Here is a 26,276-nt window from a genome sequence, read left to right on the forward strand (position 1 = left end):
AAGGTGTGATCCCTGGCATCTCCACATAGGGCTGGTAGAGACTGCTGGGTATAAAACACATTGCACACCTCCATTCAGCAAAGGGCAGGGTAGAGGCTAATAGCTAGCCAAGGGAAAATACATTGTGGTTTGCTGCTAAACCCCTGTAGCTTTGCTGCTTCCCCCTTCTCTCTCTCTCTCTCTCTCTCTCTCTCTCTCTCTCTCTCTCTCTCTCTCTCCTGCATGAGAGGGCCATGAGAAATGGCTCAGGACCTCCATACCTCAAGGACTGTCTCTTTCCATATGAACCTACCAGGACCCTGACATCATCTTCTGAGAGCTTTCTTCGTGTGTCTCCTCCTCGAGAGGGTTGGAAGGTGGCAACACAAGAACAGGGCCTTCTCTGCAGTGGCTCCCAGTCTGTGAAATGCTCTCCCCCGGGAAGTTTGCCTGGCGCCTTCATTATACATCTTTTGGTGCCAGGCAAAAATGTTCCTTTTTAACCAGGCCTTTGGTTGATCCGATTTACATCTCATGCCTTTTTAAAATGTGTTTTTTAAATTTTTATTGTGTATTTTGTGGTTTTATATCTTGATTTTATTTTGTGAACTGCCCTGAGACCCCTGGGTATAGGGAGGTATATAAAATCTAACAACAATAACAAGAAGAAGCCCCATCACCTAGGCTTAGACTCCTAAGCCATCGTAAATGTGAAGACGCTGTAAGGAAAGAACTTTTCCTCCCTTTCCCAATGTTCTGCTTTATTTTACTAATTTTAAGCAATGCTAGTGATGTGCGATTGAGACAGATTGGGTGGTACTAGGCATTACTGGGTTTCTGCTTTGGTTTGATTTTATATGTTGTGGTCTTGTTGTGAACCGCCCTGAGACCTCCGGGTATAGGGTGGTGTATAAGTTGAATAAATAAATAAGTAATAAATAGGCAGTGCTTTTTTTCTAAAAAAATGTTTAGGGGTACTCTCATTTTGACTCAAGAAAATCACCATTTTATAGTTCAAACTGGGGAAAATAAATACAATAAATGGACAAAAGTACAGGGATTCACAAAATGTTTAGGGGTATGTCTACCACTGTGTACCCCTAGGAAAAAAGCACTGGTACTAGGACTGGGCAGTTTCAGCTTCCAAGCTTTTTGATTCTGGTATAAACTACAAGCCAGAAGAAGAAGAAGAAGTTTGGATTTGATATCCCGATGTATCACTCCCTAAAGGAGTCTCAAAGTGGCTAACATTCTCCTTTCCCTTCCTCCCCCACAACAAACACTCTGTGAGGTGAGTGGGGCTGAGAGACTTCAGAGAAATGTGACTGGCCCAATGTCACCCAGCAGCTGCATGTGGAGCAGCAGGGAAGCGAACCTGGTTCACCAGATTACGAGTCTACTGCTCTTAACCACTACACCACACTGGCTCTCAATGACACTGGGAGTACTTTTTAAGTAACCCAAGCAAAATTTCATACCTGAAAGCCTGCCAGTCAGTGCAGACAATACTGAGCTAGATGGACTCATAAAAAGGCAACTTCTTATGCTCTTCCTATGTTCCCGGCACTGAGTGGATTTCATGGAAATTGGGGCTGGGGGGAATGGAGGTCAAAAAGGGAAGCCCACCAACTTCCTCCCAAACCTTGCAGGTAACATATTTTGTATGTTTAGCTTACCTAAACACTGGTGGAAAGCTGGCACTGCCTAAAAACGGTAAGGCATAATGATACGTGCGGAAATTATTTCCACCCGCATTTTTGCTCCCCATGTTGCTACCCGCGTGACTTAACTTGAAAGGTTGTAAGTCCTGTATTTGTCAATGTGGGCTGCAGTTTCCGGAGTCAACATGTGACTGTAAGAATCGACCGCTTTCATCATTTAATAGAAAGGCGCCCAGATGCCATTCCCTAAAGGCTTAGAACGCAGAAGCACAAAGAGTGGAAAAATGTATTTATAACCAAATAGGAGTAAAATAAAAAAGGGGGGGCGAAATGGCTCGCATCTTAGATGTTTCTGTGCTTGCACCAAAAAACTTACACAGTATAAGATACTTGACAAGTGCTAGCAAGTTAGCTCTTTGTGCAAATCACCTTGTAGTAATGTAAGACATAGCTGTGTGATGGACAAGCCTGAAATAAAAGGACTTTTGCTAACCCAAGTCACTCTGGAGAAAGGAACACTGCATTTCCCTCTAGGGCCTCCAGTTGTAAATTGGAAGCCCGCCGCATGTAGAGTTTTTATGAATTAGCAAAGCTGTGGCAATAGGAATTACATAGCTCATTTCGATGTGCAGTACCCTGATAATGGCTCCATTAATATTCTGCTTCTAGAGTTAGTGAAGTGGCCTTTTAAATTTCATAGTCCGTTTCTGGAAGACAAATGTAGTTAAATCTGTGTAGCTGGCTGTTTCTTCAGATAATACAAGTGGGGTGCTTAGCTTAGAGGGTCCAGAAATATGTGCAGAAATTGTCTGCTTTGCACCTCTGCCCTGAATCGTTTGTGGGAAAGCCAGACAACATTTGCTATTTATTGAGCGTTCATTCTGGTTTGTTTGTGGAGAGGTCAGATGACATTGTGTCAATGAAGTGTTATCCTACACTCCCCAGTGGCATTTTCCCATCACTTTCCTTATCACAAAAAGTCTCGTCATTGGGGGAAGCAGGTTTGCTGCACATGAGCTCCAAATCAACACTAATTGTGCATTTTCCAGTGTGTGACTGGAGGCAGTTGGAGGATGGATGGAGACTAACAGATTGAGGTTGAATCCTGACAAGACAGAAGTACTGGTTTGGGGGGACGGGGCAGGCAGGTGTGGGGGACTCCCTGGTCCTGAATGGGGTAACTGTGCCCCAGAGAGACCAGGTGCGCAGCCTGGGAGTCATTCTGGACTCACAGCTGTCCATGGAGGTGTAGGTCAATTCTGTGTCCAGAGCAGCCGTCTGGTACACAGGCTGAGACCCTACCTGCCCGCAGATTGTCTCAACAGAGTATTGCATGCTTTAGTTATCTCCCTCTTGGGCTACGGCAATGCGCTCTATGTGGGGCTACCTTTGAAGGTGACCCGGAAACTACAACTAATCCAGAATGCGGCAGCTAGACTGGTGACTGGGAGTGGCTGCCGAGACCATATAACACCGGTCCTGAAAGACCTTCATTGCTTCCCAGTACGTTTCCGATTCCAATTCAAAGTGTTGGCGCTGAAGCCCTAAACGGCCTCATTCCTGTATACCTGAAGGAGCGACTCCACCCCCACCGCTCAGCCCGGACACTGAGGTCCAGCTCTGAGGGCCTTCTGGTGGTTCCCTCAATGTGGGAAGTGAAGCTACAGGTAACCAGGCAGAGGGCCTTCTTGGTAGTGGCGCCCGCCCTGTGGAATGGCCTTCCATCAGATGTCAAGGAAATAAACCACTATTTGACTTTTAGAAATCATCTGAAGGCAGCCCTCTTTAGGGAAGTTTTTAATGTTTGATTTTATTTTTAATATTCTGTTGGAAGCCACCCACAGTGGCTGGGGAAATCCAGCCAGATGGGCGGGGTATAAATAATAAAATTATTATTAGTGTTATTATTATTGTATCCCTCCTGAAAATAGTAGTGGTGTGGAAACAGCCCTAAATTCCAAAGGTGTTGTACCCGTTTTGCCAGGAAGCATGCAAGCGGAAGTTCTAGATGTTGGACGTTCTAGATGTTGTAACTCAGCTTGCAAAACATGGGCTGGTGCCTACCTCCAAGTCTCCAGAGATATTGGCTCCAGCAAGAATTCCAGTGGCTGCAGGGAAAAAAATGGCAAACACAGAGAAAAACCCTTCGTCGCCTCTGAAATCTGGTCCGAAGTTTTCTGCAAATATGGAGGCTGCAAAGGCAAAGAGGAAAATCACTGTGAAGTTTCGAAGCCGTATCACTGACTGATATTCTATATCTTGCAGGACCCCCTTTCAGTCTCCGTCTTGTTTATTGGGCAGAAGGGACCTTTGGCCCTCCAGATTGATTGATTTATTTCTTGCATTTCTATTGCCGCTTTTCATTCAAATGAATCTCAAAGCGGCTTACAACCAATAAATAACCATAACATAATAAAAACATAATAGCACATCGCGAATACAGCATACATCATATAAAATAATTAACAAATTATCAATAAAACACTTGCAATCTATTAAAAAAAAACTTAAAGAAACAGCAACTAAAAAATAAGCTAAACCAATCATGGCAAGTCGTGTGATTAACAAATCGATGCAGCATTTAGAATCTATAAAACAATATTAAAAACATTAACGAAATAGCAATTAAAATATAAGCTAGGCCCTAAGATCTTCAGATGTTGCTGAACTAAAACAATGAGCTGGTGGTAGTTTGGTAACATTTGGGTGGGGCCAAAGTTTCCCCACCCATGTGGTGTAAGAAGTCTAGGCTCCCTTGATTCATTGAGAAGCCATGATTTGTGGTGGTATGTGGCATAGGGGTAGGAACAGCAGACTTCACTCTGTGTGGCTGAGCATGTTTCAGTATGCATCGCCTAGCTGCTTGGGCTGCCAGGTCTACTTGGGATGAAGATCTACCGTATTTTTTCGCCATATAGGACACACCGTCCCATAAGGTGCACCTAGTTTTTTGGGGGGGGAAATAAAGGGGGGGGAATTATTTTTCCCCCAGCCCCCAGAACAGGCAACTCTCCGCAAGCTGCGGGGAGCCCAGCACAGGACTCTTGCGCCTTGCGGAGAGTTGTGCGAAGTCTGGGCTCACAGAGCTCAGCGCGCCCAGCCTTCGGCATGCAGGCAACTCTCTTCAAGCCGCAGGAGCCCAGCAGTGCGCACCGACCCCTCTCGCTCTCCAGGCTTCAGCGAAAGCCTGCATTCACCCCATAGGACGCACACACATTTCCCCTTCATTTTTGGAGGGGAAAAAGTACGTCCTATGGGGCGAAAAATACGGTAATTTGTCTATGGCTAGGAGGTCGCCTAGCTATGGCTCTGCATACGTCCACAAGGAACATGACAAAGACCGCCTGCCGCATAGATCCTCCTGATTGGATAAGAGTCTGAAAACTCCCCGTGCAGTCATCATGTAATGGAAACTCCCCATTTAGTCTGCATCTATAAAATATGACTTTTTTCTAAGTGTCATGTCAAGGCTATTATTGTCATGGAAAATTTAATTGCTTTATTCTCTTTGTAAACTGCTCTGAAGATTTGTTTTTACAATCAAGTGGTGTATGTATTTTATGAAATAAAATACATGGATAAATTTGCTGGTGGTGGCTTTTTGCATTGAACAATATAGAGGCCTAAATGCAATGCAGTAGGCACCAGGTTGTCATCGATGAACACAGAGGCAGGTTAATAAGATGCAAAAGCACAGCTGGTTATGCTTTTCATGTCAGTTACTTGGGTGCAAGCTTATGCCCAGTATATAGGTAAAGGTAAAGGTAAAAGACCCCTGGACGGTTAAGTCCAGTCAAAGGTGACTTTACCTTTACCCAGTATACAGAATACGCCTCACGCAATTACTTTATGTAAGATGCTAATATAGTCACTCATAGTTGTATGTCAGTACTCAGTACTGTTTGCTGCAGGAGCTCTGCTTATCTGCAAAAAAAGAAACACTTGCCTTGATAATTGAAAAAACCTCTAGCCTTCTTCTCATTGTTGCTTGGAATGACAGTTCCAATGAAGAAATTTGCAATAGCAGCAAGAAGGATAAATAGAAGAACAACTTGGGCCTGTAAAGCCAAGTTAAGAGATTATTTTTGGTAGAGGACTTGCTTTCAACATTTGCTTTTCATAAGCTACTTCAGAACTTGATGCAGTTGCAAAGTGGCATGATATCTGTACAGCTTAAAAAAACTGGGAGCCGAAACACTAAAAAGAGAAAATTCCTTCCAGTAGCACCTTAAAGACCAACTAAGTTAGTTCTTGGTATGAGCTTTCGTGTGCATGCACACTTCTTCAGATACACTGGAAGTGTGCATGCACACGAAAGCTCATACCAAGAACTAACTTAGTTGGTCTTTAAGGTGCTACTGGAAGGAATTTTTTTTGTTTTGACTATGGCAGACCAACACGGCTACCTATCTGTAACTGGAACTAAAAAGAGAGTTAGTCACATTTTTAAAGTCTCATTAATTTCAGTAGGTACTAAGGATGAGGAATATTTTCAGCAGCGTGGCACAAAGAGTCTCTAAGTAATAGGAAGTGGGGATCTGTGATTTGCATACCCTCCAACATTTCTCCAATGAAAATAGGGACGTCCCATTCCATGATGATAATTTTACTATTTATACCCCACACATCTTGCTGGGTTGCCCCCGTCACTCTGGACAGCTTCCAACATATATAAAAACACAATTTAACATTATAAAAAAGCTTTCCTATACAGGATTGCCCTCAGATGGCTTGGAAGTCAAATAATTCCATACCCTCCAACATTTCTCCAGTGAAAATAGGAACATCCTAAGGAAAAGTGGGACATTTGGGGATCAAATCAGAAACCAGGGCGGCTTCTCTAAATGTGGGACATCCCTGAAAAATAGGTGTAATGATCTCTGGCAGGAAAGAAAGTCCTGATAAGAAGTAATGGCTCTGGCAATTTTATGTATGTTTATTTACAAAAAGACACATCCAGAGCCTGGCTTCTCGCCTGCTCACATTTACATTTGTTGGTCAGTCTGAAGTTTCGCCCCTCCCACTGAAGGAAGGATGCCAGAATCCCACCTTTCTTTCTTGCCCTTTAGTTGCTTTCTGATTTTATCCAGATGCCTAGAATGGGGACCGAAAGGCTCCCCCTCCTCCCCACTTTCACTTGACACAGACTCAGACCTCTGCTTATCTGCTGATTGCCTAGCAACTCTCTGGCCGCCTTCCAACTCTCCCTCTCCTTGACAGCTAATAGAGCCTTCTCCGGAAAGGGGGGTCGAACTGCCCTTTCTCGATTCTGTCAGCCAGTTCTCATCTGCAGGGTCAGTCCCTCGTTCACTTAGTTCAATCTCTAACTCACCCCCTGTGCTCTGGGGGGCCACATTCTTGACAATATTGGAGGGTCTGGATTTGATATCTCATCTCTACTCCTCGTAGCAAGTGGCAGCTGTGCGGTGTGTGATTGTGATCTGGAATGAGGCCGTGGTGTGGGTGAGGAGCCTGGAGCCTTTCCCCAATCACCCTCTCAAAGCCGCTCCTTGCCCCATCATGGGAAAGGGACAGCACCTAAGTTTAACCCAATCAAATAAACAACTCCAACCACAGATCCCTGCCATGTGGTCTAGCTAGTCTAATTAGATGTTTCAATGCATTGAAACAAACAGCACTAAAATTGCTGTTTATAGCAACTGGTATTCAAAGGCAGTGGATCTAGAACATAGCCATCACGGCAAATAGCTGTTGACAGCCTTCATTAATCTAATTTTAAAGCCATTCAAGTTGGTTGCCATCACTGCTTCCAGTGGCAGCGAGTTCCACAGTTTAACTACGCACTGCACAGAGAAGTGCTCTCTTTTCTCTATCCTGAATCTTTTGATGCTCGGCTTCATTGGATTGGCAGGAGTTCTAGCATTATGAGAAAGGGAGGAAAACATCCCAGGCATAGGCAAACTCCAACCCTCCAGGTGTTTGGGACTACAATTCCCATCATCCCTAGCTAACAGGACCAGTGGTCAGGGATGGTGGGAAATGTAGTCCCAAACATCTGGAGGGCTGGAGTTTGCCTATGCCTGTCCTATCCCCTTCTCTATAAAATTCTATCATGTTATGTCTTCCTCTCCTTTTCTCTAAACCGAAAAGTCCCAATGTTGCAACCTTTCCTGTTGTCCCTTTGTGCATTTTTCTACCACATTCCTTTTCATTGGGTGGAGGTTTGCTTGTGTGTGTGCGTGTGTGCATGCCCTACTGTGGTACTTCGGTTCTTGAATGTCTCCGTTGACAAACATTTCGGAACCCGAATGCCGAAAACCCAGAAGTCAATGTTTCTGTTTTTGAGCGAGCCTTGGAAGTCAAACATCTTCCACTGAGCGTGTTTTTCAATTTTCTCAATGAATTTGCAGAGAGCCCTTTGTGCCTCGGTTTCTGAACGTTTCGAAAGTCAAATGGTCTTCCAGAACGGATTACATTCAAGAACCGAGGTACCACTTGTGTGTGTGTGCATATATATGTCTGTGTGTGTTTGTGCGCGCACATATCTTTGATATTGGATGGGGTATTTGTGCATTTTGTACCTATACCTTAGTAAAAATGGGCCGTCGACACAAGACTCTGCAGCAAAACCACCTTGGCTTCCACAAAATCTGAGCATTCGCCTTCTCTAAACAGCTTTAATATTGAGAATGTTTTACCTTGGCTTCCCATTCCATACCGGCCACAGAAATGCCCAAAAGAATGACTACCGTTATAGCACCAATTATTCGGATGTCGTTGGTTGCATCAACCATGATTGCGTTGCTGTTCTGGTGGGAGGAAAGAGTGGGAAAGAAATGATTAAGGATATAGTTTCTGCAAGATAGTTTCTGGCAGCAACATAAAGCAGAAGGAAATGACTAAAGAGGGATTCTGTACATTCCATGGGTAATGAGCCCTGAGTTTCACATTTCTTATGACGGTTGAGCCTCTGTCGTCAAGGTTATTGGCTTGCTAATTAGAACCCTAATTCCCTTTAGTAATTTAGGAACTCTTAACAGCCCTGTAAGAAACATTTCTTTGACCTGGTAGTAGTGGAGGAAAAGCTTATAAATTAGAATTTATGACACATTTAGGGAGTTCTAATTCATGAATAAGGTTGCCGCTTAACACATTTATTAGACCTATGATCGTTATTTATTTTTTAAAAAAAGTTGTTAGCCAAGGTTCCCTTGCATAACCGCATGTAAAGTCTTGCGAGCACGTACCTTGAGCAGCTCCACGACAGTTTCTGCAAATCCAACGACGTACATGGCTACTGCCACGGCATTGGCAAAGGCAAAGATTAGACCAATGGAGCCCCCAAACTCAGGTCCTAAACTTCTGGAGATGAGGTAGTAAGCACCACCTGTCAACACAGAAAAGAGTTTCTTTGAGCACATTAACAGAGCTGCCCAAGACATCTACCTCTCTTTTAAACCAGAACCAGTGAAGGCGGTGAAGGTCCTGTGTGAGTGCCTGGAGGCGGTTGGAGCATGGATGGTGGCTAACGGATTGAGGTTGAATCCTGACAAGACAGAAGTACTGTTTTGGGGGGACAGGAGGCAGGCGGGTGTGGAGGACTCCCTGGTCCTGAATAGGGTAACGGTGCCCCTGAAGGACCAGGTGCGCAGCCTGGGAGTCATTTTGGACTCACAGCTGTCCATGGAGGCACAGGTCAAATCTGTATCCAGGGCAGCTGTTTACCAGCTCCATCTGGTACGCAGGCTGAGACCCTATCTGCCTGCGGACTGTCTCGCCAGAGTGGTGCATGCTCTGATGATCTCCCACTTGGACTACTGCAATGCACTCTACGTGGGGCTACCTTTGAAGGTGACCCAGAAACTACAATTAATCCAGAATGTGGCAGCTAGACTGGTGACTGGGAGTGACCGCCGGGACCACATAACACCAGTCCTGAGAGATCTGCATTGGCTCTCAGTACGTTTCCAAGCACAATTCAAAGTGTTGGTGCTGACCTTTAAAGCCCTAAATGGGCTCGGTCCAGTATACCTGAAGGAGCGTCTCCACCCCCATCGTTCAGCCCGGACACTGAGATCCAGCGCCGAGGGCCTTCTGGCGGTTCCCTCATTGCGAGAAGTAAGGTTACAGGGAACCAGACAGAGGGCCTTCTCGGTAGTGGCACCCACCCTGTGGAACGCCCTCCCTTCAGATGTGAAGGAAATAAGCAGCTATCTTCTTTTTAAAAGACATCTGAAGGCAGCCCTGTTTAGGGAAGTTTTAAATATTTAATGTTGTATTGTTTTTAACACATGATTGGAAGCCGCCAAGAGTGGCTGGGGAAACTCAGCCAGATGGGCGGGGTATAAATATTATTATTATTATTATTATTATTATTATTATTATTATTATTATTATTATTATTATTATTATTTGGGGCTCCCCAGTTAGCGCCACATATACAAAGGATCTCCTGTCCAGTTGCAGAGGGTACAACTCCTGTACTGCACACTCTCCACTGTATGCGATTGGAGATTTCAACCTTGGGCATCATCAGCTATGATGTTGCAAAGGATCCTGGGAGTATCTCTCGGGTTACAAGCTGCTTTCTTGCCCCCTTCCTAAGAGCATTGCTACCCCATACTAATGCAACTCAAGCTGTTGGGCTAGTTCTACATGTGACACCCAGAGATGGGGAAGCTGTTTTTGGACTCCAGATGTTTTTGAACTTCAGTTCCCAGCAGCCCCAAGCAAGCTATTCCATGGTCAAGCATGATGGAAGTGGTAGTCTGACAAGAACTGAAGGGTCTTTGATTCCCCTGCCCTAAACCAATTTATCCAGATTGTAACCTTGTGGGTTATATAAACTTGCTGCTTTCTCAGTCTGTCAAACAATATATAGTTCTGAAACTAAGGAACTATATATTTCTTAACTTTATTTCTCCCTCTTTTAATCCATCTACTATCACTCTCTCTTTCTCTCTCTCTCTTTTCACCTTTTTTCTTCCTTTGCCTCTGGATCTATGTTTTTTATTTTACATAGATTAGTGTTATAATCTGGACAAAAAAGACCTTTGATAATAATCTTGATTTTTTAATATAAAATATAATAAAATTTATTAAAAAACAGAACAAAACAACAATATATAGTTCTATTTAGGCTATAGCTAAAGTCCTGAATAATAATAATAATAATAATTTATTATTTATACCCCACCCATCTGGCTAGGTATCCCAAGCCACTCTAGGCAGCTCCCAACAGAATTAATAATAATAATAATAATAATAATAATAATAATAAAAAAGCAATACAGCACCAGACATTAAAAACTTCCCTAAACAGGGCTGCCTTCAGATGTCTTCTAAAAGTCAGATAGTTGTTTATTACCTTGACATCTGATGGGAGGGTGTTCCACAGGGCGGGCGCCACTACCGAGAAGGCCCTCTGCCTAGTTCAGGGCCTTTGAAGTCTTAAGGTTTTTTTTCCAAATGAATGTACAGTGGTACCTCGGGTTTCATACGCTTCAGGTTACAGACTCCACTAACCCAGGTTAAGAACTTTGCTTCAGGATGAGAACAGAAATCGTGCTCCGGCGGTGCGGCAGCAGCAGGAGGCCCCATTAGCTAAAGTGGTGCTTCAGGTTAAGAACAGTTTCAGGTTAAGAACGGACCTCCGGAACGAATTAAGTACTTAACCCGAGGTACCACTGTATTTAGGATTGAGTTGGGGGGACCAGGACTGCAGAAATCAAAGTCTAAAGCCTCACTCAGCCATGAAGCTCACTTAGTGGCTGTAGGACAGTTACTATCTCATAGCCCAGCTTAGGAAGATATTTTGCCCTCTGGATAGTTTGGACTACAATTCCCATCCTTCTGACCATTGACCATGTTGGCTGAGCGTGATGGAAATTGTGGTCATGAAAACCTGGAGGGCACCATGTTGGCTACCGCTGACCTAGCCTGTCCCTCAGTGTTGTTGTGAGGGTGAAGTGTTGCGCAGCTAATCAGGAGTGTGCTCCCTGGAATTCCTTGGACGGGTAAAAGTGTAATAATAAGGTGAATAAACCTGTACCGTCCCAAAGGATTCCCCAACCACATTGCATTGCAATCCAATCAAAATATCCCGTGAGAACTAACTTTCTGCAGACAACAGATTTAAACCACCAAGCTTCTTGCGAATGTGCAAAAACAAATGCTAAAACTGAAGACAACTTCTCACCTGGTATTGTGGGTGGCCATACCAAAATCCAAGACCGGAAGACGTGGAGAAATATGGATCTGGAGCCTGAAAAGCTGCATGCACTACTCTGATGATTAGGCAATAGTACGAGAACCGGTTTCTAATATTTGCATCCAGCCTAGCCAGTCCTGAGGCTGCATTGGTAAAATGTAAAGGACCCCTGGACAGTTAAGTCCAGTCAAAGGCGACTATGGGGTTGTGGCGCTCATCTTGCTTTCAGGCCGAGGTAGATGGCGTTTATCCACTGACAGCTTTATGGGTCATGTGGCCAGCAGGACTAAACTGCTTCTGGCGCAACAGGACACTGTGATATAGAAGCCAGAGCGCACAGATATGCCGTTTACCTTCCCTCCGCAATGGTACCTCTTTATCTACTTGCACTGGCGTGCTTTTGAACTGCTAGGTTGGCAGGAGCTGGGACAGAGCAACGGGAGCTCACCCCGTTGCGGTGATTCGAACTGCGGACCTTCTGATCGGCAAGCCCAAGAGGCTCAGAGGTTTAGACCACAGCGCCACCCGCGTCCCACTTGAGGCTGCATATTACAAGGATCACTGCTATACACTCCTCTGTTTTTATGTAACTGCAATGATACTTGGTAAAGGGATTTTGGCCTTTAGCAGGCATACCTGGTGCGTAAAGGTAAAGGGACCCCTGACCATTAGGTCCAGTCATGGCCGACTCTGGGGTTGTGGCACTCATCTTGCTTTATTGGCCGAGGGAGCCGGCGTACAGCTTCCGGGTCATGTGGCCAACAAGACTAAGTCACTTCTGGCGAACCAGAGCAGTGTACGGAAACCCCGTTTACCTTCCCCTGGAGCGGTACCTATTTATCTACTTGCACTTTGACGTGCTTTCGAACTGCTAGGTTGGCAGGAGCAGGGACCGAGCAACGGGAGCTCACCCCGTCACGGGGATTCGAACCGCTGACCTTCTGATCAGCAAGTCCTAGGCTCTGTGGTTTAACCCACAGCACCACCCACGTCTCTTACCTAGTGCATAGATCAATCTATTTGGAATGTGCTCCCACCGGAGGCAGTGATGGCCACCAACCTGGGTAGCTTTAAAAGAAGATTAGACAAATTCCTGAAGTTATCAATGACTATCAGTAGCTACTTGCTGCAATGGCTATGTTCTACCTCCACTGTCAGAGGCAGCCATGCTTCTGGGATACCAGCTTCTGGGATTCACAAGTGGGCAGGGTGCTTTGGCACCCAGGTCGTGCTTGCCAGTTTCCCATAGGCATTGGGTTGACCACTGTGAGATCATCATGCTGGACCAGATGTGTTTTCAGCCTGATACAGCAGGCTCTTCTTATGTTCCTATCTGTAATGGGAATTGGGGTTGCTCGTGCGTAAGTTGCCTCTACTCTTGGCATAGTTGCCTGGTTAAACCTTTCCCTGGCTGCACATCCCTTACTCCGCGGCTGTGTCAGTCACTGGCAGAATCCGTTAGTGGGCGTTTCCTGAACTTCCAGCAAAAAGTTCTTTGACGCCAAGTCTCCGCCTAGCCTCCCTGCGCGGAAGTCTTCTGCGCAGGGTGGGCGCGGCCAGCGGAGGACCTGTGCTCTCCACGCTAGTTTCTGTGGAAAAGTCCTGGAGACATCTCTCTGAACCCCTCCCCTGCTCCCCTTTCTTCCTGGTGTCACGCTGATTTCCTTCCTCAGTAGATGAGTTCCCTCTCTCCCTGCTGGGCCCTTCTCCGGCATCGCTGGAGAGCCTTACCTCCACTCCTGGCTCCGATGGCAGTTCCCTGACACTATCTATTTTTTTATTGTAGTCACTCATAGTGTTCACCAGTGATGAAACTTCCAGGGAAGAGCTCTTGTCAGATTACTATTATTAAAGCCAATGATTTGGCCAGAAATGTGGTTGCTCCTCAGGAATAATCACATGTGGTCTGAAACATGGGGAATGTGGAGAATAACATCCCCATTCATCTTCTCTGAAATGGCACACCTGGGATTTCCATATGTAAATATTCTTCATAGGGATTTTGTGCATCTGCTTTGTAGAATCACCAAATAATGGATTCAGAAAGAGTCAGGAGACCCAATAAGATAAACCCTTGGTTTGCAGCTTGCAAACCAGGATCATCTCCTAGTGCCAGTCCGATTCATAGGACGCCTCATGAGCAGGTACTTTGTGGAAAGGTGCTTGCTGAATAAATAGCTACTTTAAGTACATGAGGTGGTTCTGCACCTCCTTCGAATAACTTTCTCTGCTTCTGAACAGCTACAGAGTTGGGAAACAGCTACAGAGTTGTCCTAATATCAACCTGCCTTTCTATAAGGCAAAAATTACCCTCTCATCTAATTTGGCTCTCCTAAATATCCTAAATATTGGTCTTTTTCTCTAGGTTAGGCTAACCAATTAACATCAATTAATGACCCTGTCTCTTCTCATCCAAGCTGTCTCCCATGCTTCAGTTGAGTCCTTGATACTTAGTCATTTTGCTCCAATTTATTTGACTTAGATGGGCCAGCACAGTTATCACTTCTCCAGAGATACCTATATTCTTCATTTGAAACACAAAATTGACTCACCTCCTCTCACCACTCCATTTGTACATATGGCAGACATGGAGATACCTGTTAAGGTTGTAACTACCACACTCAGGCAAATAACTACGACTCCAAGACCTGAAAAAATCCCAGAAAAGATGTTTGACCCTTGGTCATATAATTCATGCTAATTTTATATATATATAAAAAAGAAACCACCGTTTTCTAGTAAGAAGCCACCATCATTCATGGAGAGGGAAGAGGTCTGACTGGCTCTGTTAAATACCTGGAATTCATGTCATCAAGATAAAGAGTAAGACCCTGGACATTGGTGGAGCGTGCCAGAACTAATCCATGTTCTCAAGAGACTTTGTAAGTTAAGGGAGTAAGAAACAAGTTAATGAATCCAGTGATCTCCACGAAGTTTTCCATCTTTAAGCAATCTGGATTGCCATGTCCACTGAAGAAAACCTGCAATGTTCTGAATGCATTTTTTAAAAAAAATGAAAGAGAAAAAGAACAAAAGCATCTCCAGGAAAAGAAGATGATTCTGTTTCTCCATCGGTCTCGGACGGGATCATCTGACCTTTGTGAACTGAACTTTTTGATTCAGGAAAAAGATTAAGAATCAGTAAATTATAGCGTCTCAATACTGCTGATCATACAACTCACCTTCTGATTCCTTTGAGTCTACTGTCCACTGTGCTGTTTTTTTAGGTTGAGGAACCCTTTGACTTGTCTAATAGTAAGACAATACATGGGGAACTATTTCTGAACACCAAGAGTAAGAGGGCTGGGGAGAAACATCCTAAATATTTTTTTTTTTTACCTCCACGGACAAAACCATTAGTTGCTATTGCAGAAGTTGATAAGCCAGTAATAGAGGTGACCATGGTGGCAAGGAGGATAATGATAACTCCAAGACCTGTCAGCAATGAAAAGATGAAAAATGAAACTTGTGGCTCATAACTCGCTACAATTGTTATTTAAAGTAGTAGAGAAATCAGACTTTGTCTTTCACTGGTAAAACCGCTTCATCATTACAGCTATATGAATACCTGTTTCCTCTCTCTTCCTCATTTTAGCTATGTCACGTAAGACTATATAAGCCAGAGTGGTGCATGCTCTAGTTATCTCCCGCTTGGACTACTGCAATGTGCTCTATGTGGGGCGACCTTTGAAGGTGACCTGGAAACTATAACTAATCCAGAATGCGGCAGCTAGACTGGTGACTGGGGGCGGCCGCTGAGACCATATGACACTGGTCCTGAAAGACCTACATTGGCTCCCAGTATGTTTCCAAGCACAATTCAAAGTGTTGGTGCTGACCTTTAAAGCCCTAAATGGCTTCGGCCCAGTATACCTGAAGGAGCATCTCCACCCCCATCATTCTGCCCAGACACTGAGGTCCAGCTCCGAGGGCCTTCTGGAGGTTCCCTCACCGCAAGAAGTGAAGCTACAGGGAACCAGGCAGAGGGCCTTCTCGGTGGTGGTGCCCACCCTGTGGAACGCCCTCCCATCAGATATCAAGGAAATAAACAACTATCTGACTTTTAGAAGGCATCTGAAGGCAGATCTGTTTAGGGAAGTTTTTAATGCCTGATGTTTTATTGTTTTTTTAAAATTCTGTTGGAAGCCACCCAGAGTGGCTGGTATAAATAAATTATTATTATTATTATTATTATTATTATTATTATTATTATTATTGACCTTCATTGGCTCCCAGTATGTTTCCGAGCACAATTCAAAGTATTCATGCTGACCTTTAAACCCCTAAATGTCCTCAGGGTATAAACAAATTGTTGTTGTTGTTTTAGGAATCAGATCCTCTTAATGTTCTGTATAGCACTTGGCAAATTTTGGTTAAATAACCATACTGTAATCAACGGGAGCAGCAGTGGGAGACAAAGCATGGGGTCAGTATCCAACTAATTGGGCACATGGAAAAACCTACATGAATGCATTGGAACTTCTCTCTCCCCTCATGTGCCCCCTACACCACCCCCAGCTCTGTTCTGGGGGGTTGGAGAAACCACCAGAGCAAACTTTGGGGTGCACTGGAGGAGGAGAAGATGGAGAGGAAGTTATGTTGTGCTCATATAAGTTACTCTATGTGTGCCTTGATTTAGTTGGCTACGAGCCTGAGTACCTGCGTTTGTTCACATTCATCCCTTGCAGCTAACAAAACTAGGCTTTATTTCATCCGGGTCAAAGACCCAGTTTGGAACCCCCAACTCGCATTTGCGCGCGCACACACACACACACACACACACAGGCAGGGAGCCTCAATGGCGCCACTCTGGAGGCTTTGCCCGGGGCAAAAAACCTGGCTAGTTCCATTATAGTGACAGCTTTGCTTCACTTATCTGCCTGCTCCATCTGTTGTCTCCTCCTCTGTCAACATATTGATTGCAAGCTGCTTGCAGACTTCTCTTGCCTTCATGTTACTCAGCAACATGTGCTGAGTATTTTAATAACTAATACCGTAACGTGGTACAGACGCTTCAGGTTACAGACTCCGCTAACCCAGAAATAGTACGTCAGGTTAAGAACTTTGCTTCAGGATGAGAACAGGAATCGTGCTCCGGCGGTGTGGCGGCAGCAGGAGGCCCCATTAGCTAAAATGGTTCTTCAGGTTAAGAACAGTTTCAGGTTAAGAACGGACCTCCGGAACGAATTAAATTCTTAACCCGAGGTACCACTGTACTTTTCCATGTGCAAGACACCCCCATGTATAAGATGACACCTCTTTTTTTTGAACCCAAAATTAAGAAAACAAAACCCTAAAATAGAAGCGAAAACCTGGATGATCTGCGGTGGCAGTGGCAAGTTGTTTATCTTTTTGGGGGGCAGTTGCATGAGGAGCATGTAGTGCACCATTGGTGCAGAAGCAAAGTTCAGAAGCAGTGGACACCACACACTCCCCCTTGGCGGCAGCTGTGGCGGTGGCGGCGGAGAAGGAGGCTCCCAGGGAGGATGTTGAGGAAGCGCCAGGGGAACGGAATGCCCATTTTGCTCTGGGCCATGCCATCGAGCAAACTGAGCTGAGGAAGGGGGTGAGCTGGCTTGGGGAAGGGTGGGAGTTTGAGAGGGGAAGAGGAAAAAAAAGGAAAGAAGGGCAAGGAGAGGTAGCTGAGGCAACTCCTGTGGTTGGTCGGCGGAGGCTTCAGGAGGCAAGCCAGTCGCCGGCATGCAGCCCGGAGGGGGAGGAGAAAGGGGGGAACATAGCTGTCAAGTGTCCCTTATTTGAAGGGACAGTCCCTTATTCCAGCGCCATGTCCCGCTGCTGTCCCTTATTGATGGCTGTCCCTTAAATGTCCCTTAAATTTCAAAGGAAGCAGCTCCTCTCCCTCCCTCCCTGCTGGCCAGGGAGGAGGGAGGCTCCAACTGTGTTGTTTGGCTGTGTTGCTCACCCAATAAGAAGCCTAAGAACAACTGGGGAGTGGAGCTTGCATGCCTTGTGTGTGGCTAGTTAATGCAAGCTGAGGGGGTTTTTGAACACCAGACGCCATTTTATTGCACGTGCTGCTGCAAACCTTGCAGTGCAAAGCCAGGCCGGGGAGCCATCTGAAGTTGAGGCTGCATAGGCCTTGTGGTGCATGTGATTCAGATTCTATTCAGTTGAACCTCTGGTTACAAAGTTGGTTGGACAGTGTTCTCGAAGCTACCAGCATGAGTTTGCTCAGACTGCAGGAGGGCAGGAAGACTGGAGTGCCTCGAACAGATGAGGCTGCAGGTCCCTTATTTTGGCTGCTGGTCCCTTATTTTCAAATCTGTAAGTTGACAGCTATGGGGGGGGGGAGGCAGCAGGAGGAACCGCCTCAGCCTGCCCGAGGCAAAATCCTGGACTTATGTTTCAGGGATCAGCAAACTTTTTCAGCCGTGGGCTGGTCCACACTTCCTCAGACCTTGTGGGGGTCCAGACTATATTTTGCGGGGGGGGGGTGAACCAATTCCTATGCCCCACAAATAACCCAGAGATGCATTTTAAATAAAAGGACACATTCTACTCATGTAAAAACACGCTGATTCCCAGACAGTTCGTGGGCTGGATTCAGAAGGTGATTGGGCAGCATCCGGCCCCAGGCCTTAGTTTGCCTACCCATGGCTTAAATATTTTAAAAATCCCCCCAGATGCCCATGTTGTGTACAAGACGACCCCCATTTTTTTACTATTTTTTAAAAGTGAAAAACCTCGTTTTATACACGGAAAAATACAGTAATTTTGTGGTGCTGGTAGCAGTAATTTCTCCACAGTGCAGTAGCCTGCTTCAGAATGGGACAAACCATTTTAAAGTCCCAATCAAAGCAATGCAGTGTTAATAAATGAGCCACATCTGGATCATACTATTCGTTATCTCCCTATGCGCAGGAGGGAGCAAGATTGTGCGTCTCTTCCACCCAGCACATCCCTCCAGGAACCTGCCCCCATCATTCCTAGACATCCATACCTAGACATTATGTTTGAAGAAGCACACACAATCCAATGCATGCAAAACCAAATTACATCAACAACAACCACCCCACAATTTGGGAACTGACCACGTGATTTGGGCTAATGTACACGGTGGATTTAGATGTGTACAAAATATTCAAATGCTATAGCCACACATAGGTGTCTGGGAGCATCTGCAGCAAGATAGCCACATTTGGTAATGAGGCAGGACAGGGACAAGATTGGGGAGCATATCACCCAAATTCTGAACACTAGCAAATTATACTTTTGGAATTAAATGTGGGGCGGCGGAAGCAGAGCCATTGTGGTAGCTCTTGTTACAAAGTCACGCCAAGCTCTGATTAAAGTTTAGATTAAAAACCCCAGTTGTAAGGGCATTAAATAACATTAAAATGAATGGCTCTTGCCCGTGGCTATTTTCATACCTCGGAACAAAGTAATGCTTCTTGATAATGGCAATAAGTTACTAAACTACCCTTAAAAAAGGAACTAATTTTGCATGAAACCCCTGAGCAAAGTCTTGGCAATGTTAAGATGTGGAGTTTTCATGGCAAGGCATATACTTATATGTGCTTCCAGCTGCAAGGCCTCATTTGGTATGCATCATAAAACCGGCAAGCACCCTTTTGTCAGGCACAGTGCCAGGTGCAAACATGTAATGCTGTGGAGATGGAGAAAACTTCCTGTCTCCCCTTCATTTATTCCAACAAGTTTCCTGCCAAACCATTCTCCTCTAAATAGCAAAAGTTCTTTCGCTGTGTGAACCTGTACATGCCTGCTTAGAAACAAGTTCCACTGAGTTCAGTGGGACTTACTCCCAGGTAAGCATGAAATCAGCCCTAAATGCTCACTGGAAGGACAGATCCTGAAGCTGAGGCTCCAATATATTAGCCACCTCACGAGAAGAGAGGACTCCCTGGAAAAGACTCTGAAGATTGAAGGCACAAGGAGAATGAGGTCACTAGTTCAAAAAGATTGGCGACCATATCCATAGTGAAACAAACCCCTAGGAACCTCTTCCTCCTCATTCATTCATTCATTCATTCATTTATTAACAAGATGTATATACCAATTATGTATGGCAGTAAGAGCTGGACCATAAAGAAGGCTGATGGCCGAAGAATTGATGCTTTTGAATTATGGTGCTGGAGGAGACTCTTGAGAGTCTCATGGACTGCAAGAAGATTCAACCTCTCCATTCTTAAGGAAATCAGCCCTGAGTGTTCACTGGAAGGACAGATCCGGAAGCGGAGGCTCCAATACTTTGGCCACCTCATGAGTCGCCGACTCCCTGGAAAAGACCCTGATATTGGGAAAGATGGAGGGCACAAGGAGAAGGGGACGGCAGAGGACGAGATGGTTGGACAGTATTCTTGAAGCTACTAACATGAGTTTGACCAAGCTGCGGGAGGCAGTGGAAGACAGGAGTGCCTGGCATGCTCTGGTCCATGGGGTCACGAAGAGTTGGACATGACTAAACAACAACAAAGCATGCACAGAATTAAACCTTAAGCCTAATTGCAGGGTTTTTCCCTCCATATAGCTCAAATACACATCCAGAAATCCTTATTCCAACAAAATGCCTTTGGAGCGAAAGTCCCATCTGCACTATACATCTAGAGCAATATCATTTAAATGGTCATGGCTTCCTGCAAAGAATCCTGGGAACTGTAGTTTGTTAAGGGTGCTGAGAGTTCTTAGGAGAACTCTGTTCCCTTCACAGAGCTATGATTCAGAGAATTCTTCCTCCTTAGAATTGCCTTCAGTGATCTCAATGGGGGGTGGGGTGGAGAGGATGGGGGCAAAATTATAATTTGTTGGCTCTGGCTCCATCTTTCAGTGGCTCTGCTCTACCAACTGTTGGTACTCCTGTCTTGTACCCTACTAGTCCCAACACCACCAGCCACCACTGGGTACAATCCTTAGCCATAATCCCAGTGCAGCTGGTGTTCATGTTCAGAAACTACAACAACTCAGTCATGTGTGGAGAAGCCTTCCCCGTCACTGCTGTCTCCCAATCATCTCAGAATCTAGCATTCATCCAAATCCTTCTGGTACAGTCGTAGCTAGGTTTGCGAACGCCTTGCGACTCAAATGTTTTGGCTCCTGAACGCTGCAAACCCAGAAGTGAGTGTTCTGGTTTGCGAACGTTCTTTTGGAAACAATCGTCCAATGAGGCTTCCACGGCTTCCGATTGGCTGCAGGAAGCTCCTGCAGCCAATCGGAAGCCGCGCCTTAGTTTTCGAACGTTTTCAGAAGTCGAATGGACTTCCGGAATGGATTCCATTCAAAACCAAGGCACGACTGTACTTAGGTATACTTTCTGCTCCCTGTAGGTAGACAACTTATAAATGTCTTTGCTCCAACTGGCTTGTTCACATCCACACAGCTTTTGCCTTTTTTTACTAAAAAAATGAAGAAAAAAAATGGTTCATTTTCACCAGGAGTACTGTACTTGCCGTCTGAGCGCAACTGAACTACGTGTTTTCTAAAGAAAACAGATTTCACTGTAGGGGTTCCAGCCCCTTAGGAGTAAAATACAGTGTGTACATCATCAACAAGACTCAGGCTGCAAAAGTCTATCTGACATCATCTTCATTTTATCAGGAAGCTTGTGTGTCAATTAGATACTGTTTGAAGTTTACTTTCAGTGATTTTGAGGTGGCTGGGTTTAATATTCCCAGTGCTTTTTTTCTGGGGGGACACAGGGGTATGCACACCCCTAAACATTTTGTGAATCTTTGTACTTTTGTCCATTTACTGTATTTATTTCCCCCAATTTGAACTATATAATGGTGATTTTCTTGAATCAAAATGAGATTACCCCTAAACATTTTTTTAGAAAAAAAGCACTGATTATTCCTGTTATTTTGCAAATCTGTAGGATGGTGTTGCTCCCCCAACAGTGATGTTATTTCCCCACTAAACATGAAGGCAGCTGTTGTTGACAGGAAACACCCTGCATCAGCTCCTCATAATTTTTTTTCTGCGATAGATTGCACAACAATGAGCAGATAGTCTCACACACATCATACATACTGATTGTGATTCTCAGATTTCGGTTCAGTCCATTAAAAACACACTGTCTAGTTAACATGTGTTTTAGTGATATGCCTTTTAAAAGCAATGTTTTGCAAATTCTCTTGCAGAAATGGGCCATATAAAAAGACATTGCATTTACCTTTTCTACCATCTGCAAAAAAAAGAAACGGCGTTCTTTCAATCGATAGTATCCTGATTCTTGTGTTAGCGCTGCTGTTGTTGGAGCTCCATCTAAAATGACCCAACATTCCTTCTACAACTGCAGTGCAAAATGTGCTTTGGTTTCAGGGAGAGATGGACCGGAGCATTTGATGCTAATGGCAGCTTGCCTCCTAGAGCAAATAGCAGCTTGGTATTCATCATCACCTGGCGTTCTCTGGTCCATGGGGTCACGAAGAGTCGGACACGACTAAACGACTAAACAACAACATTCATCAGAAGGTATTCATTCATTCATCAGAAGGGACGCGGGTGGCACTGTGGGTTAAACCACAGAGCCTAGGACTTGCCGATCAGAAGGTTGGCAGTTCGAATCCCCGCAACGGGGGGAGCTCCCGTTGCTCCGTCCCTGCTCCTGCCAACCTAGCAGTTCGAAAGCATGCCAGTGCAAGTAGATAAATAGGTACTGCTTCGGCGGGAAGGTAAACGGCGTTTCCGTGTGCTGCTCTGGTTCGCCAGAAGCGGCTAAGTCATGCTGGCCACATGACCCAGAAGCTGTATGCTGGCTGCCTCGGCCAGTAAAGCGAGATGAGCACCGCAACCCCAGAGTCGGTCATGACTAGACCTAATGGTCAGGGGTCCCTTTACCTTTACCTTTACTATTCATCAGAAGCACCTTGCAATGGGAAGGTAATGGGAAGGTAAGCTTCTAAACCCACCCCACCCTGGTGTTTCGAAAGGGGAGTCTAAATGCCCTTGTAAAGGGCCTTTCTCTATATGTGAAGTCTGAGTTGGCCACACCCATTCCCAGTATGCAGCCCAAGGGTGAATGCAGCTCTCAGGCCAAAGGAGATCTGCCCCCTCCCTATAGGGGCTGCATCAGTAGTAATGTACAGCCATATATGTACCGCCAGAGCATTGGGGGTTTTTTTGGGGGGGGGAGTTGCTGCTGGAGGGGGTGTTGCTGCTGCTATTGCAGTTGGTTTTTGTAGCTTTATTTTAGATTGTGCTGTGATTTATGTGGAAATTGTTCAGTTTGGTTACATTTTTATAATGTTTGATTTCTTGTGTATTTTTAAAATAAATTTATTAGAATATAAAGAAGAATTCAGAGCTTCTTATCAAATCTCTTTTCCCCCTCTAAACTAAAACAGTAATCTAAGTATCTTATCAAAAGGAAAAGAGAGAAGAAAAAGAGCAAGAAAGAAAAAGGAAAAAGAGAAGAATATAAATATAATAAAGAAATAGTTTGGTTTCATATTTTTTATGTTTTATTTATTGTTTATGTTGTGGTTATGTATTTTTTTCATGTTGTAAGCCACCTTGAACATAGTTTGAACTGTGGAAAGGTGGCGTAGAAATAAAATTATATATGTATGTATGAAAGTGCCTCTGCCCGATTAAAGGAAAATCAAAACATACATTGAATGCATACATTGTCAACTATGTGTTACACTTGTTTAAGCTGCTTAGAGCAGATCAGTTTGTTGTTGGTGGTTGTGTTATTTATATGCTATCCATCCGACTGGGTTCCCCCAGCCACTCTGGGCGACTCCCAACAAATTAAATCACAGTATGAAAATAAATCAAACATGTAAACTTCCCTGAACAGGGCTGCCTTCAGATGCCTTAGTTCCATACACCTACCTGGTTAATACAGGGTGGGTACCAAACACTCCATGCTCTTCATTATAATTGTATATGTTGTTTTTCCTTTGGGCACACATATGGAATGATAGTATAGACCAGTGGATCTGAAACTTTGTGTTATTAGGCTACTATTTCCATATTGACCTCTGCCTGGAGCAACTAGGCTTCTGGGGGAGTCTCTTAGGAACCTCACTGATATAGACCCAGGCTGAATATATCTTCTACTTTTACAGCACATTTAAATCACACTGCCTTCCCCAAGAACACTGAGCACTGCAGTTTGTTAAAGGTAATGGGCATTGTAGCTCCTTAAGGGGTAAACCTTTGAGGGGAAATTTGTGCTTTGATTATCGTCTTCCAAAGCAACTACTTTACAGTCATACCTCGGGTTACAGACGCTTCAGGTTGCGTTTCTTTGGGTTACGGACCGCCGAAACCTGGAAGTTCCAGAACTGGTTACTTCTGGGGTTTGGTGGTTGCGCATGTGCAGAAGCGCTAAATCATGCTTCGAACATGTGCAGAAGTGCCGAATTGCAACCCCAAAGGTGTCATGGGCTTTGAAGACACTCGAACTCAGGATGCAACGGAGAAATGTGCTAAGAAGAAGGCACGCTTGGCAAACCCTCACCGTGATCAACTTCCGCCCGGAAACCAATGTCCCCACTGTGGAAGGATGTGTGGATCCAGAATTGTCCTCCACAGCCACTTACGGACTCACTGTTAAAACCATGTTCATGGAAGACGATCTTACTCGGCTACGAGTGATCACCAAAGAAGAAGAAGAAAGGTACAGGGTGTACTGAGCCCCCTTTCCCATGAATAGGAGTAACCCTGTCTCTAGACTGCATTGCTTCAGACTTCAAAGGGTGTGGGTTTTACAGTATATGATGGATTGCTGCCCCACGAAAGGTGAGGAAACAATCCAACACAGGGAAAACTTGATGTAAGAAGAATGGTTCTCGCCTTTCCCTCTCGCTGATGCGGTAGTTTTCTATAAGCTGTGATTTATTTGCTTTTCAGGCCGAAGCATTCGGCCATGTGATTTTCCCACCTGCAATTTGGAATGGGACATGTACAGTCCAGAAATGGGTGGATAGCCTCCGTTTGCTGTTTGTGAGAACCAGACTCTTAAAAAGCTCCTAAAAATATTCAGATAATTCAAAATGTATGGCTTTAAAGATGCAGTGCCAAACTGTAAGGTACGTACTTTTCATTTATATACAGTGCTTGCCATCAACACAGTACTGAATATTAGATTGACACAAGAAGCTGCTTTTGGAATAGACAAGGTTTTTGTCTGAAAAGCTAGATGAAGGTATGATAAGTAAATCCTGCTCCATAATCTGATGGTTGGCACATTAGGTTATTAGTCCTGATTGATTTAATAGAGTTGTATTCAATGCTAGCCTTTCTCAGAGTAGGCCCATCAAAGTTAATGGGCATGACAAACTACATTAATGTCAAAGTAGGATTCAGTTTGAGACAAAGCATAATTTTGAAAGCATTCACATGTCTGTTCCTTTTAAAGATAGCAATTTACACAAAATAGTTTTTTTATAATTATAAAAAAGATGTTAAACAAATGTGTACCATTATACCCATTCACACCTTAGTTTAAATGCTAATCATCTTTGTTGAAAATTTCTCCTGTTTCTCCTTCATATAGTGGAAAAATATACTTTTAAAAATACGTACCAATTCCAGCTTGACCTACAATCCAGGAGAGTCGGATGAAGAGCATCACCCCCCAGATATTCAGCATGCATCTCACCTAAATTATAAACAAAGACAATTGCATCACCATGTAATTGCAGAATGCAAGAGTTTTCCGTGTATAAAAATAACCTATGGCTTTGAATACTATGATCAGTTCAGTGAAAATGTTTAACAAGGCTATGAGACAAAACAGTCAAATGTAAAAGTGGTCATAGCACAACAAACAACAGCAATGACCAGTGGCCCTTCATGTTGTGTTAAGGCATTTGCCGCAAATGGTATTATGCAAGATAGGCCCACCCTCATTTCCCCCCAACCCTACTAGCTGTAGCCTGAGAGCTTCACATCTTGATCTGGAGAAATATTTCCACATTTAGCTGAACACACAGAGAATCCTTCATGCATTTCCTGCCACTTGAGGAAAGAGTCTGGGTGGGTTGGATAGTGGGGCAGTGCAAACAGTTACACTGTTCATAATAGAACATGTGGAGACAACTGTCAGAATAGTGCTTTAAATGAAATTTTTAAAAGACCTAACGGTAAAGGGACCCCTGATCATTAGGTCCAGTTGTGGCCAACTCTGGGGTTGTGGTGCTCATCTCGCTTTATTGGCCGAGGGAGCCTGCGTACAGCTTCCGGGTCAAGTGGCCAGCATGACTAAGCCGCTTCTGGCGAACCAGAGCAGCACACGGAAATGCTGTTTACCTTCCCGCCAGAGCGGTACCTATTTATCTACTTGCACTTTGACATGCTTTCAAACTGCTAGGCTGGCAGGAGCAGGGACCGAGCAACGGGAGCTCACCCCGTCGCAGGGATTTGAACCCCCGACCTTCTGATCAGCAAGTCCTAGGCTCTGTGGTTTAACCCACAGACCATCCTTCCAAAAAAAGGAGACATATATGAATGCTAATTGAAGCTGCCCATAGAGAGAG

General features: G+C 44.6%; 1 protein-coding gene across 2 annotated transcripts in view; it reads right to left on the reverse strand.

The window, feature by feature from the left end:
• SLC12A1 (solute carrier family 12 member 1) overlaps positions 1–26,276 on the reverse strand; it is a 75,757-nt gene that overhangs the window by 45,963 nt on the left and 3,518 nt on the right. Inside the window, exons 3-9 of one of the 2 annotated variants that reach the window (XM_081888840.1) lie at positions 25,324–25,399; positions 15,151–15,246; positions 14,364–14,459; positions 8,849–8,988; positions 8,300–8,410; positions 5,587–5,698; positions 3,705–3,832 (exon numbers count right to left, since the gene is read on the reverse strand). In XM_081888840.1, the coding sequence (XP_081744966.1) occupies positions 3,705–3,832; positions 5,587–5,698; positions 8,300–8,410; positions 8,849–8,988; positions 14,364–14,459; positions 15,151–15,246; positions 25,324–25,399 (759 nt within the window). The remainder of the gene's footprint in view (positions 1–3,704; positions 3,833–5,586; positions 5,699–8,299; positions 8,411–8,848; positions 8,989–14,363; positions 14,460–15,150; positions 15,247–25,323; positions 25,400–26,276) is intronic. The other variant, XM_081888841.1, reaches the window with a different exon arrangement.

Source organism: Podarcis melisellensis (genome assembly GCF_964234715.1).
Source record: "Podarcis melisellensis genome assembly, chromosome: 14".
Lineage (NCBI taxonomy): Eukaryota > Metazoa > Chordata > Lepidosauria > Squamata > Lacertidae > Podarcis > Podarcis melisellensis.